General features: G+C 40.3%; 1 protein-coding gene across 1 annotated transcript in view; it reads right to left on the minus strand.

Annotated features, from left to right (window-relative positions):
- Window positions 1-16,036, minus strand: part of LOC134345077 (transmembrane protein 255B) — a 105,659-nt gene that overhangs the window by 81,609 nt on the left and 8,014 nt on the right. Inside the window, exons 2-3 of the mRNA XM_063045210.1 lie at window positions 15,104-15,246; window positions 9,431-9,493 (exon numbers count right to left, since the gene is read on the minus strand). Coding sequence (XP_062901280.1) covers window positions 9,431-9,493; window positions 15,104-15,246 — 206 coding nt within the window. The remainder of the gene's footprint in view (window positions 1-9,430; window positions 9,494-15,103; window positions 15,247-16,036) is intronic.

The following is a 16,036-nucleotide window of genomic DNA, read 5'->3' on the forward strand; positions in this document are numbered from 1 at the left end:
AGATTTTAAAAGCACAATGAGTGTTAGGGCACTTTATTTGAATGCCTGTAGTATTCGAAATAAAGCCAGTGAACTTGTGGCACAAATCAGACAAAGAGGTATGATTTAGTGGCCATTACAGAGATGTGGTTGCAGGGTGAGAGGATTGGGAATTAAATGTCCAAAGATATCAGGTAATACGGAAGGATAGGCAGGAATGTAAGGGAGGTGGGGTAGCGCTCTTAATTAAAGATGAGATCAGGGCGATACTGAGAGACGATATAAGATCTAAGGAGCAAAATGCTGAACCCATCTCAGCAGAGATTAGGAATAGTAAAGGGAAAAAAAAAAATCACTGGTGGGAGTTGTCTATCAGCCACTAATTAATAACATTACAGTGGCACAGGCAATAAACAGAAATATCTGAGGCATGTAAGAATGGAACAGCAGTTATCATGGGGCATTTTAACTTACACGTAGATCGAGTGTATCAAGTTGGTCAAGGCAGTCTTGAGGAGGACTTCATGGAATGCATCCATGATGGCTTTCTTGAACAGCATGTTACTGAACCTATAAGGGAACGTGTTATCTTAGCTCTGGTCCTGTGCAATAAGACAGGTAAAATTAATGACCTAGTAGTTAGGGATCCTCCTGGAAAGAGTAATCACAGTATGATTGAGTTTCTCATACAAATGTAGGGTGCAATAGTTTGATTTAAAACCAGTGTATTATGCCTAAACAGTGGAGACTATAATGGGATGAAGAGGGATTTGGCTAGTGTAGACTGGGAACACAGGCTATATAGTGGGACAGTTGAGGAACAGTAGAAGACTTTCAAAGAGATTTTTCATGGTGCTCAACAAAAGTATATTCCAGTTAAAAGCAAGGACAGTAAGGGTGGGGAGAGCCAGCCTTAGATAACTAAGGAAATAAAAGAAGGCATCAAACTAAAAGCTCATGCGTACAAAGTCGCCAAGAGTAGTGGGAACCTGGAAGATTGAGAAAACTTTAAAAAGCAACGAAGAACTAAGTGAGCAATAAAGAAAGGGAAGATAGTTTACGAAAATAAACTAGCACAAAATATAAAAATCGATAGTAAAAGTTTTTATAATTATATAAAGTGGAAAAGTGTGACTACAGTGAACGTAGGTCCCTTGGAGGACAAGAAGGGGGAAATGATATTGGGTAATGAAGAAATGGCAGAGGCTTTGAATGACTATTTTGTGTCGATCTTCACGGTGGAGGACACATCTAACATGCCAAACAAAGACAGATGTTATGGATGTGATGGGAGGTCAGGACCTTGATACAATGCTATCACTAAAGAGGTAGTGCTGAACAAACCTGTGGGCCTGAAGATAGGCAAGTCCCCTGGTTCTGATGGAATGCATCCCAGGGTACTGAAAAAATAGCAGAAATTTTGGTAGAGGTTTTGGTGATAACTTACCAAAATTCTCTGGACTCTAGGCAGGTCCCGGCAGACTGGAAGACAGTGAGTATCACACCACTGTTCAAAAAAGGGTGTAGGCAAATACAACTGGAAAGAAATGAATCCATCAGGCAGGCACAGCATGGATTCAGCAAAGGTAAGTCCTGTTTAACAAACTTACTGGAGTTCTTTGAGAATATAATGAGTGCCGTGGATAAGGGGAACAGATAGACGTTATTTATTTGGATTTCCAGACGGCGTACAGTAAGGTGCCACATAAAAGACTTATCCATTAGATAAGGATGCATAGTGTCGGGGGTGATGTATTAGCATGGATAGAAGATTGGTTAACTAACAGAAAGCAGAGAGTTGAGGTACATGGGTGTTACTCTGGTTGGCAATCAGTGATGAGTGGTGTACCTCAGGGATCAGTGCTGGGCCCGCAACTGTTCACAATATACATTAATGATCTGGAAGGGGGGACTGAGTGCAGTGTATCTAAGTTTGCTGATGACACTAAATTGAGTGGAAAAGCAAATTGTGCAGAAAATACGAGAGCCTGCAAAGAGATATAGATAGGTTAAAGTGAGTGGGCAATGGTCTGGCAGATGGAATACACTGTTGGTAAATGCAAGGTCATCCACTTTGGAAGGAAAAATAGAGGAGCAGTTTATTACTTAAATGGTAAAAAAATTTCAGCATGCTGCTGTGCAGAGGGACTTGGGAGTGCGTGTGCATGAATCACAAAAGGTTGGTTTGCAGGTGCAGCAGGCTGCCAAGAAGGCGAATGTGATGTTGGCCTTCATTGCTAAAGGGATTGAATTTAAGAGCAGGGAGGTTATGCTGCAACTGTACAGGGTACTGGTGAGGCTGTACCTGGAGTACTGTGTGTAGTTCTGGTCTCCTTACTTGAGGAAGGTTATACTGGCTTTGGAGGTGGTGCAGAGGAGGTTCACCAGGTTGTTTTCAGAGATGACGGGGTTAGACTATGAGGACAGATTGAGTCGCCTGGGACTGTACTCGCTGGAATTCAGAAGAATGAGAGGAGATCTTATGGGAACATATAAAATTATGGAAGGGATAGATAAGATAGAGGCATGAAAGTTGTTTCCACTGGTAGGTGAGACCAGAACTAGGGGAAATGGTCTCAAGATTCGGGGCAGTAGATTTAGGATGGAGATGAGGAGGAACTGCTTTTCCCAGAGGGTGGTGAATCTCATCTGCACCACCTCCAAAGCCTGCCCAATGAAGCAGTGGAAGCTACTTCAGTAAATATATTTAAGACAATGTTGTGTAGCTTTTTGCATAGTAGGGAAACTAAGGGTTATGGGGAGAAGGCGGGTAGGTGGGGATGAGTCCATCTTGCTCTTATATTCTAATCCTCTCGAAATGGATGTTAACATTGTATTTGGTTTCCTTCCCACTGACTCAACTTCCCAGCTAAGCTTTGGGGAATCCTGCACAATGACTCCCAAATCCTTTTGCACCTATGGTTTTGGAATTTCTTCCCTGATTAGAAAATGGTCTACGTCTTCATTGCTTCCACCAAAGTGCATGACCGTACAATCCCCTACACTATATTCCATCTGCCACATCTTTGCCCATTCCCCCAATCTGTCCTTCTGCAGACTCTCTGCTTCCTCAATACTACTTGCCCCTCTACCTATCTTCATTTCGTCCACAACCTTGGCCATAAAGTCATCAATTCTGTCATCCAAATTATTCACATATAACTTGAAAAAAGCCGTCTCCACACCCACCCTTGCAGAGCACCACTACTTACAACCAGAAAAGGCCCCCTTTATTCCCAATCTTTGCCTCTTGCCAGTCCGTCAATCTTCTATTCATGCTAGTATCATTCCTGTCATACCATGAGTTCTTAAACAGCCTCATGTGTGACACCTTATCAAAGGCATTCTGAAAATCCAAATATACAGCATCCACTGACTCTCTTTTCTCTATCCTGCCTGTTATTTCCTTAAAGAATTCCAACAGATTTGTCAGGCAAGATTTCTCCTTAAGAAAACCATCCTGACTTTGGCACATTTTATCATGTGCCTCCAAATACCCTGAAACCTCATCCTTAATAATGGACGCCAACATCTTCCCAACCAGTATAGTCAGTCTAATTTTCCAGTCCTCTAGAACCATTACAGAATCTAGTGATTCTTGACATATCATTACCAATGCCTCCACAATCTCTACAGCTACCTCTTTCAGAACCCTGGGGTACAGTCTAATATATCTCCAGACCTTTCAGCTTCCCAAGCACTTTCTACTTACAATAGCAACAACACTTCTACCCCATGACACTCTCGAAACTCTGGCATATTGCAGGTGTTTTCCATAGTGAACACAGATGCAAAATACTTATTAAGTTCCTCTGCCGCTTCTTTGTCCCCCATTACTACCTCTCCAGTGTCATTTTCCTGCAGTCCAATATCCACTCTCCCCTTTCTTTTACTCTTTATACAGTATATTTGAAAAAGCTTTGGTATCCTAATTTATAAATAGTGGCTAACTTCCCTTCATATTTCATCCTTTCTGTCCTTATGGCTTTTTTAGTTGCCTTCTGTTGTCGTTTAAAACCTCCCAATCTTCTTACTTCCCACTATTTTTTTGCTAAGTTGTATGCCCTCCCTTCTGCTTTTATGCTGTCTTTGACTTACCTTTTCAGCTATGGTTGCTTCATCCTCCATATAGAGTACTTCTTTATCTTTGGAATGTATCTATCCTGCACCTTCCAAAAAGTGGATGATGGGATGTGAGGACCTCGATACCATAGCTATCCCTAAAGAGGTGGTGCTGAACAAACTTGTGGGCCTGAAGATAGATAAGTCTCCTGGTCCTGATGGAATGCATCCCAGGGTACTGAAAGAAATGACAGGAGTTACAGTAGAGGCTTTGGTGACGATTTACCAGAATTCTCTGGACTCTACGCAGGTCCCAGCAGATTGGAAGATGGTGAACGTCATGCCACTGTTCAAAAAGGATGTAGGCAAAAGGCAGGTAACTGTAGTTTAACATCCATAGTTGGGAAAATGCTTGAAGTTATCTTTAAAGAGGAAATAGTGAGGCATTTGGAAATAAATGGATCCATCAGGCAGACACAGCATGGATTTGGCAAAGGCAGGTCCTGTTTGACAAACTTACTGGAGTTCTTTGAGGATATAACGAGCACAGTGGATAGAGGGGAACAGATGGACGTTATTTACTTGGATTTCCAGAAGGTATTTGATAAGGTGCTGTGTAAAAGACTGATCCATAAGATAAGGATGCATAGAGTTGGGGGTAATGGAGACAATGAGGGGCTGCAGGAATCAGATAACGAAAGTGGGATGGGCAGGTGGGAAGAGTAGAGGGAGGAGACCCGCTGAAGGAGTATGTGGGTGGTGGGCAGATGGATCTGAAAGGTGCAGATTAAATGTTGGCAGAGTTATCCTGGGAGGCTCGGTAGTGTAGCTGTTAGCAAAATGTTTTACAGCACCGGCAACCCAGGTTCAGTTCCCGCCGTTGTCTGCGGGGAGTTTGTGTGTTCTCCCCAGGACCATGTGGGTTTTTCCTCCACGCTCCGGTTTCCTCCAACGTTCCAAAGGCATATGGGGCTGTGGGTTAGTTGGTCACATGGGTGCAATTGGGCAGTGCAGGCTTGTTGGGCCAGAAGGGCCTGTTACTGTACTGCATCTCTACATCAGCCATGATCTTATTGAATGGCAGAGCAGGCTTGATGGGCCAGAAGGCCTACTCCCGCTCCTATTTCTTATGTCCTTATGTATATAACATATATAGTCATCTAATGTATATAGAAATGAAACAATGTTTCTCCAAACCAGGGTGTGAAGCACAGTAGTACACATAACATGCGTAAAACTTATGAAGATAAGGATAAAAATCTACTGCTGAATAAAATGGTCCCAGTGAAAGGCAGGGAGACCCCAGTGATCTTCTAAGCAGTCCTCACAATCCTTTCAGGACTCATTCAGAAAACATTTACCATTTATTCATGGGGCCTATGGATCTTATACAACTATACCTTTATTATTTTGTTTCCTCTCATAGACCTGAAACATTATGTTTATTTAACTACCTAAGTGCAGCTCACGAACCAGAGCAATTTTTTTGTCTTCTCCTCTGAGATGTTATTTTGCAAAGCAGAACACCTGCCTCTCATTAATCACATTGCCATAAAATTGCAGAAAAATCTACGGTAAACTAGGATTAACAATAAAGAGTACCCCATCTTGTTATTTCTGTAATATCTGCAATCTGATCAGCCAAGTGGATTAGGTCCAAAATATTAAAGTTGCGCTTGAAATTCCAACCAGGCAGGCTCTGAAATTACACCTGGGGGACATTAATAATGCATTTGACCAAGAATAAGAAAAACAAGTTCACACAAATATGCATAGGAGGAATATGGTAAAACATTCCCCATTTCTCAAAACGTCAGTGTGATAAATTCATGTGGAGATACATCTCAGATGGGAAGAGTATGATGATGTTAGAGAGGGTGCAGAAACAATTCGCTGGGATACTGCTGGAGGACTTGAGTTATAAGAAGGTTCGAAATGGGCTGGGATTGTTTTCTTTTGAGCAAAAGTGGCTGAGGGGTGATCCTCTAAAGGTTTAGAAAATCGTGAGGAGGACAGATAAGGTTGGTGAAGGTTGATAATCACCTACTGCTGGCGCACCACTGGCGTTTAGGGCAGCAGTGAAGGTTCTCCAAGTCTGGCGTCTTCAGGGTTTCCTTCATAGTCTCAGCAGCTTGATTTTCACTACTGTCAGTCATGCAAGTTCGGGTGGAGACTCTGGAATACTGTCGCACTCAGATGTAGAAGGATCCTTTATTGCTGTTTCCATAACAATTTATTTTACCAGTCAGGGTTGTTAGCCCTGAGCTGAACCTCTGAACCTGGAGAACAAGTGAACCTCTCTTAGTTTGGCCTCTACCCTTTGCCCTGTTTGGCATGGGTGACCCCACCAAGAGCCAAAGCATAAAGGCCTGACTCCAGCCGACACAGCTCTCTGGGTCATTCAGGCATACAAATCTCCAATCCCTATGACAAGATTGTGGCCCTCTTGGAGGGAAGGCTGATAAGGTCCTGATGAAGAGTCTCGGCCTGAAATGTCAAGCGTTATTCCTGTCCATATGCTGCCTGACTTGTTATATTTTGTGTTGTTGCTCAATATTTCCAGCATCTGCAGGATCTCTTGTGTTTATGAGGTTGGTGGTCACAGTCTTTTTCACGGGACATGGTTTGAGGTGAGAGGAAAAAGATTTGAAGAGGACTCAAGGGCAAGTATTTCATGTAGAAGGCAGTGGGTATATGGAATGAGCTCCCTGAGGCAGTGTACAGGTGGGTATGGTTACAATAATTAATAGGTGTTTATACCGGTTCATGGTTAAGAAAGGTTTAGGTCAGGGGGTTCCCAACCTTTTTTATGCCATGGACTCCTACCATTAACGAAGGGGTCCATGGACCCAGGTTGGGACTGTCCGGCTGACCAGGACAGGAGGTACTTGAGACTAGCTAAGTAGAGTCCTTGGTCAGCATGGCCTAGTTGGAGTAATGGGCCTGTTTCTGTGCAACATAGCTCATTTTCTCTGACCAAAAAGTAACATTTTGTGAACTAAAGTGATTATGGTACTTGATAAATAAATAACAGACTAGCATATCTTACTTTACAAAGAAAGAATTTGTATTTTCATTTCAGGCTCCACAGCACAAGACATCCCATGGGGCTTTACCACCAGATGAGATGACTTGAGGTGGGTTCACTTCTAAAGCAACACCAGGTTGTGCTTAAAACCTCTGTCACTTCTGCAGCTTTGTTATATCTGATGCTGCTCCCATACAACAATATTCTGCAGTGCACACAATTTATCATCATCCACTTTTCAGATTATGTAAATCATGAAAAATACAGACAAAACAGACAGATCGAAACTGTTTCTACTGGTGCTGGAGTCAAGAACCAGGGGATAAAGAATGAAGGTGATTAGCAGAAGAATCAAAAATTAGACAAGGGAACTTACACTCAGTGGCCACTTCATTAGGTACCCCTGTACATCTGCTTGTTAACGGAAATATCTAATCAGCCTATCCTGTGGCAGCAGCGCAATGCACAACAGCATACATACATGATCAAAGGCTTCCATTAATGTTCAGAGCAAACATGAGAATGGGGAAGAAAAATGATCCAAGTGACTCCGATTGTTGGTGCCAGATGGGATGGTCTGAGTATCTCAGAAACTACTGATCTCCTGGGATTTTCTGAATTCATAACAGAGTTTACAGAGAATCATGTAAACACACTCACACACACACACACACATCCAGTGAGTAGCAGTTCTGTGGGTGAAAATACCTTGTTAGTGTGAGAGGTAAGAGGAGAATGGCCAGACTAGTTCAAGCTGTCAGGAAGGCCCTGAGACAGAGACACAGAATTCCACCATTCTATCATGGCTGATTTATTATCCCTCTCAACCCTATTCTCCTGTCTTCTCCCATAATTTTGCTGCCCTGATTAATCATGAACTTGTCAACTTCCACATTAAATACACCCAGTGATTCTGCCTGCACAATCGTCTGTAGCAATGAATTCCAGATAATCATCATCCTCTGGTTAAAATTTTTTTCTCACTGTCCAATATTGATTCCTTTCTTTCTTTTACTCTTTATATTATTGGCTAGCCTGACTTCGTATTTCATCTTTACTCTCCTTATGGTTTATTTAGTTGTCTTTTGTTGTTTCTTTAAAAGCTTCCCAATCCTCTAACTGCCCACTAATTTTTGCCCTCTCTTTTGCTTTAATGGTGTCTTTGACTTCCCTTGACAGTCACGGTTGCCTCATCCTCCCTTTGGAATACATCTTCATCTCTGGGATGTATCTACCCTGTGCTCTCTGAATTGCTCTCAGAAACTCCTGCCATTGCTGTTCTGCCATCGTCCTTGCTAGTGTTCCCTTTCAATCAAATTCGGCCAGCTCCTCTCTCATACTTCTGTAAATCACTTTACTCCATAGTAATACTGATACATCCAATTTTAGATTCTCCTTCTTAAACTGCCAGGTAAATCATAATCACTGTCTCTTAAGGCTTCCTTTCGCTTAAGCTCACTAACCAAACTGGAGTCATTACATAACACCCAATCCAGAAGTGCCATCCTTTACTGGGCTCAACCACAAACTTCAGAAAAAAGCCATCTCATCGGCATTTTACAAATTTTCTCTCTTGCGATCCAGCACGAACCTGATTTTTCCAATCTACCTGCATATTGAAATGCCCCAATGACTTTTGCAATGTTGTACTTTTTACATGCCTTTTCAATCTCCCATTGTAATTTGCAGCCCACATCCCGGCTACTGTAGCTCCCGTCGTGATATTTTTAACCTTGCAGTTTCTTAAATCAACACACGGGGATTCTACACCCTCCAATCCTACGTCAACTCTTTCTAAGGATTTGGGAAGGTGATAATCATGCATTACAACAGTGGTGTGCAGGATGCACAACACGTCAAACCTTGAAGCGGATTGCCATGGCAGCAGAAGATCGTGAACATACAGGACACACCTAGTGAAGCAGCCACTGAGTATATTTTTGCCGTATGGTTGGTGTGCTGCCAGGGGTAGTCAAAGGGGCAGGCTGTTCAGGAGGAATATGAAAGTAATGAATTACCAGGGTTATTACGAGAGGGGAGGAGATTGCGACCAGCTAGAATGCTCTTACAAGGCTGAATGGTCTTCTGTGCTGTAAATATTCACCAAGTTTCTGTGATTAGAGTCTAGTCTGCTTTCTTGAAACTCCAGAGATTGCCAGGTGTTACTGCCCTGGTTAACACTTAACCCACTGCCAAGATTACTAAAACAGATTATCAGATTATAATCACAGTACTCTTTGTGTGAGGTTACTGAAAGCAAGCCAACTGCTGTTTATAACCGCACCCACAATCCCAGAGTACCTTTGCTGGCTGTCAACCACATCTTCTGCTGAGCTGATAGGATGTGAACAAATGGCTTACCAGTTGCTTCCGATTTTCATCCAGAAAGAGTCCCAACAGAGCAAGAAAAGACCCAAAAGCAAGCTGTAGAAAAGAAGTGAAAATGACTCTGAGTTATATCACTCATAACATTACCAATCTCAATGACTACAATTGTAATGGATCTTGTAATAACAAGGTATACGTGTATCTTCAGTTCTTACAAGCATCTCCTGGGATACATACTATTAACACACTTTCAGTCATAAACATGGTATTTATTTTGATTGCCCTGGACATCACTGTTTCAAGGTGCAATAATTTAGTCTGAGAGTTAAATATAAGTCAATAGATTTCTCGTCTAGATCACAAACTAGGATAAGAAAAATATTCACACAGTTGCCTACGTTTGAGCTGAATTACTCCTGTGCAGTTTGTCTTCTTTTGTACATTGGATATCTGCCGGTCTTTGTGTGTAGCTTTCCATTGATTCTATTGTGTTTCTTTGTTCTGCTGTGAATGCATCTCAATGTAGTATCTGGTGATGTATATGTACTTTGATAATAAATTTACTTTAAACATTGAACTTTGACAAATCTGTACACTCCAGCCATGTCACCCAATCCCTCTGATTCGTAAGCAATACTTCTTGTTTGCTCCCTCTGCTATTTGCTGAAACTTTATCTACCAAGCACGGTATCTCACTACTTCTTGATATTATTTCAATGCCTTTGAGTTCTTCATGAAGAACCAACCATTTTATTATATAAATTCTGGAGATTATATATATATATTTATTATATATATAGATAGATTTATTTCCCTACCACCTCTCTTGTTTTTAGAGAGGATGCTAAATTTATACTGAGAAACAAATTGCAGATGCTGAAATCACAAACAAAAACAGAAATGCCAGCAAAATCTAGTCAGTCAGGCAGCATCAGTGGAAAAGAAAACTGATGAATGGCCTTTTACTGGAAACATGTACTAGTTTCTCTCTCCACAGATGCTACTTCATTGGCTGTGTTCTTCCAGCTTTTCTCCTTTTGCTAAATTTATACTTTCTGCTGACTGACTGACGGGAAAAGTAAATATTATTGCTTTGTTTACAGCTTTTTGCAAATCAGAAGAATCATGCATTTCCTTTAAAATCTGCTCTGTGATTTTCCACTTGGAATTTTTTAATGCATCAAAACGACACCTTTTAAAATTAATATTCCTTAACTAATTTTACACAACATTACGAACTTCAGGAACCTGAATGTTTCCAAAATTAGTTTGACTGGTTACATTGCCCCATCTATTTTACTGTGTTCCTTGACATCCAATAATATGGAAGGAAAGACAATTCTTAACTAATGCTTTAAGCATTTTACAGAGCCCTAAAGATTCAAACAAACATACATAAGATTAAGTTGAAAGCCATAATATTCTAAATAGTCAGCAATTTTTCAGTTGGCTGACTAGAAAAGCATATTAATTTTAAAAATACTTGACTATATAAATGTTCAGGTTCAGAGTTTCTCACTGAATTACAAAGATCTGAAACAATTGCATTCAAATACTATTTACTATAGCACGTTCAATATCAACTGAATATTGAATTGATGCTCAATATCAATTATTTCTGTGATATGGTATCATTTGTTAGACTATACAAATCATGCACATGTAATATTTTCTTGACCTTTGACAGTCGGTCCAAATATGCATGAATTACCTTCACATAATAGCCAATCTCCTCCATTCCCTCCCCCATCCGCAATCTTTGCAGCAGATGATCACAGTAGCCATTTTCAATTGATTACATTCTGGCATTTCTTCAAATTCTTATTAAAATTTCTTGTGAATTGATAGAAAATTGAACTTGGATTTGGCATGTGTTGAAATTTGGAAGCAGTGATTGAGTAACATTTGGAACTAATTTTAAGCCAGAATTATACAACATTGATGATGATGATTATAAATAATAATTTAACTTTTTGACAAGCACTGGGCCTCCATTTACACTTATATCTGTAAGCTTTCTCTGTACTGTCTCTAATACTTTTTATTATTATAGATAATAAGCAGAAGTAGAAAATGCGGCCTGAAGTGAGTTTATAACTGAATCTGTTACGCTGCTACTGTTGACAAGAACTGGACTTGTTCCAAAGGCATTAACCACCCTCATAAATGGATGAATTTATTCAATTCCATGCAGCCTCTTTGAAATTTTCATTAGATATTTCAAATGCAATTGATGTTGACAGAGCACTACAATACAGGAACAGGCCATTCAGACCATCTAGTCTATGCCAACCTGTTTTTCTGCCTCGTTCCATCTACTTGTACCAGGACAGCATTCCTCCACACCCTTCCATCAACTATTAGCCAAAATTTTCCTGTCAGCAATAAGCGACCCAGAATAATGTACTGTATATATTTTAAAAAATATCCTTTCTCCTTGGACAATTCTGGAAGACATCATTAACCTTAGCAGTATGACCTAAAGCAACAGTGTAATAAATCTGTTACCAAAAAGGGCATCAATGACAAAGACCATTCCAATAAAAAATAAATGCTGATTAATCTTTCGTGGCAGCCTCAGTCATGCCCTGGCTTAGCCAGTTGCCACACCTGTCAAAACCTTTGACCATACCTGTGTGTCTCTGAAACTCAGAAACAACAGATAAACTATTCCAAATTGGTTAAAAATTGGGGAAAAAATGTTAAAGTCTTTTTAAAAGCAGGTAATCATTAAAATATTTCATAAAAACAGAGTGCATCAGTGGGAAGAGAAACAATAAAGATTTTGTGGTCAAAGGAGCTGTCCAAAATACTTCAATTCCAAAATTCCAAAAGCAATTAAAAATAAAACTGTTCAACAAAGTTCAATTAACTCAAAGGGATTCTAAGTTATAAACTGCGTATCTTTTCCAGTCCTTTCCAATGAAGTGAAATGCTATGCCTATATCAGGTCTAACTTGGTGCAAGGTTTCCAGGTGGCGACTAGACAGGAAAATGCTGGAGTGACCAGCAGACTAAGGATATCCATGTTCACACACTATTGAGCAGGAATTCTGAACTCAGTCATAATAATGAGGGGAAATGGAAACAGAACTGTGCCAAAATGCTAACAATTTCTGAACTATCCAGACTAATTTATCTACCTCGATTATATATCTTGTATTCAATGTAAAGACCATTTCTACAGGTGAGAACTTATTCTACATGAATCATAGAATGCCTTTAGCAATCAACATTTAACAACATGTACCCCAGTGCAGAGTTCAAATAGAAACACTTATAATCAGAATCAGGTTTAATATTACCAGCATTTGTCATGAAATTCATTAACTTTGTGTATAACATACACATACTCTGTGATCTCTTTGAAGTAACTTATATCTCAGCTACAAATTTATATGTGCAGGGTGACAAAGCCTGGCAAGGAATTCTACAGTAACACACAAATTTGTTGTCTTATTCAAGAGTTAGGGGTAATGAATTATTTTCTGCCATAAAACGACATTTAGAACAGTCCTGAAATAATGTCCTGCTCTTCTGCTTTTCCTGTGTATATGTCACAGTAATGTTATTTCAAACTGGCTAATTTTTCAAGTATTTGGCAGAAGCCACAACTGTGCATTGCCACTAAATGCTGTTAGATTTTAGTAGACCTAAAATGGGTTATGTCCAATTTCTGGGCAGTTCTTCTCAAACCACATGGAGCTAGCAATCCCAAAAATAAGTCGTGATGCATTTCCTCTTCTCAGTTTAATGGTGCAAAGATTGTGTCTCCTTGTGTTTAGAAGAGCCACGTTCTCACAGCTCGAGACCCAGGGCTCAGTTCGAGCCCCTGGTACTGCCTGTGTGAAGTTTGTATGGCCACATGGCTTTCCTTACTGTGCGCATGGTACCTCCTATATTCCCGAAGTGTGCAGGGTTTAAATAGCTGTTCTACATTGCCCAAGGTGTGTAGATTGGTGGTGGAATCTAGGGAGAGTAGATGGGAATATGGGAAAATAAACTGGTTTTGGTGCAGGATTAGTGTAAAGGGGTGCCTGATGGTCAGGATGAACTGCATGGGGCAAAAGGCCTATTTCTATGCTGCATGGTTCTATGCTTCAATGACTCTTAAATATTCACATTCAATGGCTCTTAGAATCACATTTTGTACATCGAGCATTATAAGACATAGGAGCAGAATTTGGCTATTCAGCCCATTGAGTCTGCTCCGCCATTTCATCATGGCAGATCCATTTCCCTCTCAACCCCATTCTCCTGCCTTCTCCCATAGCCTTTCATCTCCTGACTAACTTATCGACCTCCACCTTAAATACACCCCATGACTTGGCCTCCACAGCCGCCTGTGGCAATGAATTCCATAGATCTACCACCCTCTGGCTAAAGAAATTCCTCCTCACTTCTTTGTATGGGATCACTCAAGCCTGAGAATGCAGCGTATAATTTAAACTGACTGCCAGCATCAGTAATAAAATAATTTTAAGTTGACAAGTTTAGAAGTGAAGAATTACATTTGGGGCTCCAGTGATCTCACACTCAACTGATGATATATCAGACCATCTGAATTTATTGCCAAAGAGAAAATAATACAGATTACTTCCAAATCCTTAAAGTCTCTGAAGTACTTCACACATGATAAACTATTTCTTAAATGTAGTCATAAATAAATACCCAGCCATATGTTTCTCATAATAAATTTCTTATTTTCAACTCACTAGTCTACAATTGTTATTAGTTTTAACTAGCTCCTTAAAGGGCATACAAGAGCAACATGGGGCTAAATCTCCCCCTAAGCTTGAAAGGAGTCATGTTCTCTCCATTCAAGTAATGGCCTTTCCAGTCTCCCATATAAAGGAGTTGAAGTGATGCAGTGGGGTACCTAAAGGAAAATGTTTGTAAATTATTCTGTAAACAAGTGAGAGCCTGGGCGATTTGCTGCAACAATTATGCCCAACTGGAAGCACAGGTTTGAAGCATAGACTAGATTTGCAAACACAACATACCCAACAGCAGAGTAAGCAAAAATGAAATGTACACAAGACATGGAGCTTCTGTAAAATTCATTTTTTGCTGGGTCCTTGTACTTCTGATACCAGTTACTGACACTTAATGTGCCTTGCCGTCTTCCGAATTGAAAAAGACAACCTATGCCTCAGAAATACTGAAACAGCATGAAATAAGAAAAGAGACCGACTGCACAAAATGTACCACTGAAAATGGTTTGGTATTCTTGGAAACTAGTGGAAATAATCAGCAAACCAGCCAGCATCTATAAAGGGAGAAAGTGTTAAAATGTCATTTTAATGACACTTCATCAGTTTCTGCCAAGACTTCTTATTTTCTTAGCTTTTCTTTTATCCATTATAGTGGCTGTATTCATTTCAGCAAGAAGCCATTGTTGGAATGGAACTTGCATTGCCTGATACCTTATCTGAGATTAGGTATAATTTTGTCTTTCCTCCCTCGCAAACTTCCTTCTCTGCGTCTTAAATCCCGTTAGATCTCTAACTTTTGTTGGATCTTGAAATGCTAATTATTTCTCTGTCTGAGCATTTTCATGTCGTTCTGTATTTATTGCAGATTCCCATCTTTCTTTTTGCTATTTTGGTGTTATCTCCCAAGGTCTCAGAAAGTAGACACATTTGTGGGTGTTTCCACGGGAAGTGAAATTTATCCTCTCAAAAGGATTTCTCCATTTGCACTTACAATTATTCCAGACGCATAGCCGATAATGCTTATATTCTCCGTTCTTGTTGCAGTGACAATACCAGCAGCGGTGATTAGGAGTGAAAGAAGTAGGAGAATGCTTGAAAGCCATATAGCCCTCTTCTTCCTTTTGATCAGTAACTCTGAAAAAAAGCAATACCTTGATAATGTTAATACAGTACAACTCCACCGTCATTCCTTCTCATGATCCCTGACTGCAGTATGGAGATAAATTTGCTAACAGCTGTTGAATTGGGACATCCTTTAAATGGCAGAGTAATGAAACATTTTGGTACTTGTCTACAGAAAATGTCACTCTACTAAGAGGATAGGTTATGAATTGTAATGACTTTCAAAGACCCTACAACTCATCGAAGTCAAAGTAAATTTTATTATCGAAGTGTATATATGTCTACCAGCTGATGGCATAGTGGCAACTGCACCAGACCTCGAGGCGAGTGGTCCTGGCTTCAAATCTGAGCAGCTCCTTGCGTGCTAGGTTGAGCATTGAGCTAGCATCTCGGCATCGTAAAAAGCAGACAAGTGCTAAAGAAACTGCAAGGTTGCCGCCTGACGCAAGGTACGGAAAGGAACAATGACAACATACGCGTCCCCCTGAGGTTCATTTTCCTGCGGGCGTACTCAGCAAATCTATAGAATAGTAATCAGAACAGCCTCAGTGAAAGCTCAGCCAGAGTGCAGAAGAGAACAAACTGTCCAAATGCAAAATAAATAAATAGCAATAAATAACGAGAGCATGAGATTAAAAAGTCCTTAAAGTGAGATCATTGATTATGGAAATATTTCAACGAAGGGGCATGTGAGTGCAGTTATCCCCTTTCATTCAAGAGTCTGATGGTTGAGGAGTAGAAACTGTTCTTGAACCTGGTGGTGTGAGTCCTGAGGCTCTTGCACCTTCTACCTGATGGCAGC

Source organism: Mobula hypostoma, chromosome 4 (assembly GCF_963921235.1).
Source record: "Mobula hypostoma chromosome 4, sMobHyp1.1, whole genome shotgun sequence".
NCBI classification, from domain to species: Eukaryota; Metazoa; Chordata; class Chondrichthyes; order Myliobatiformes; family Myliobatidae; genus Mobula; species Mobula hypostoma.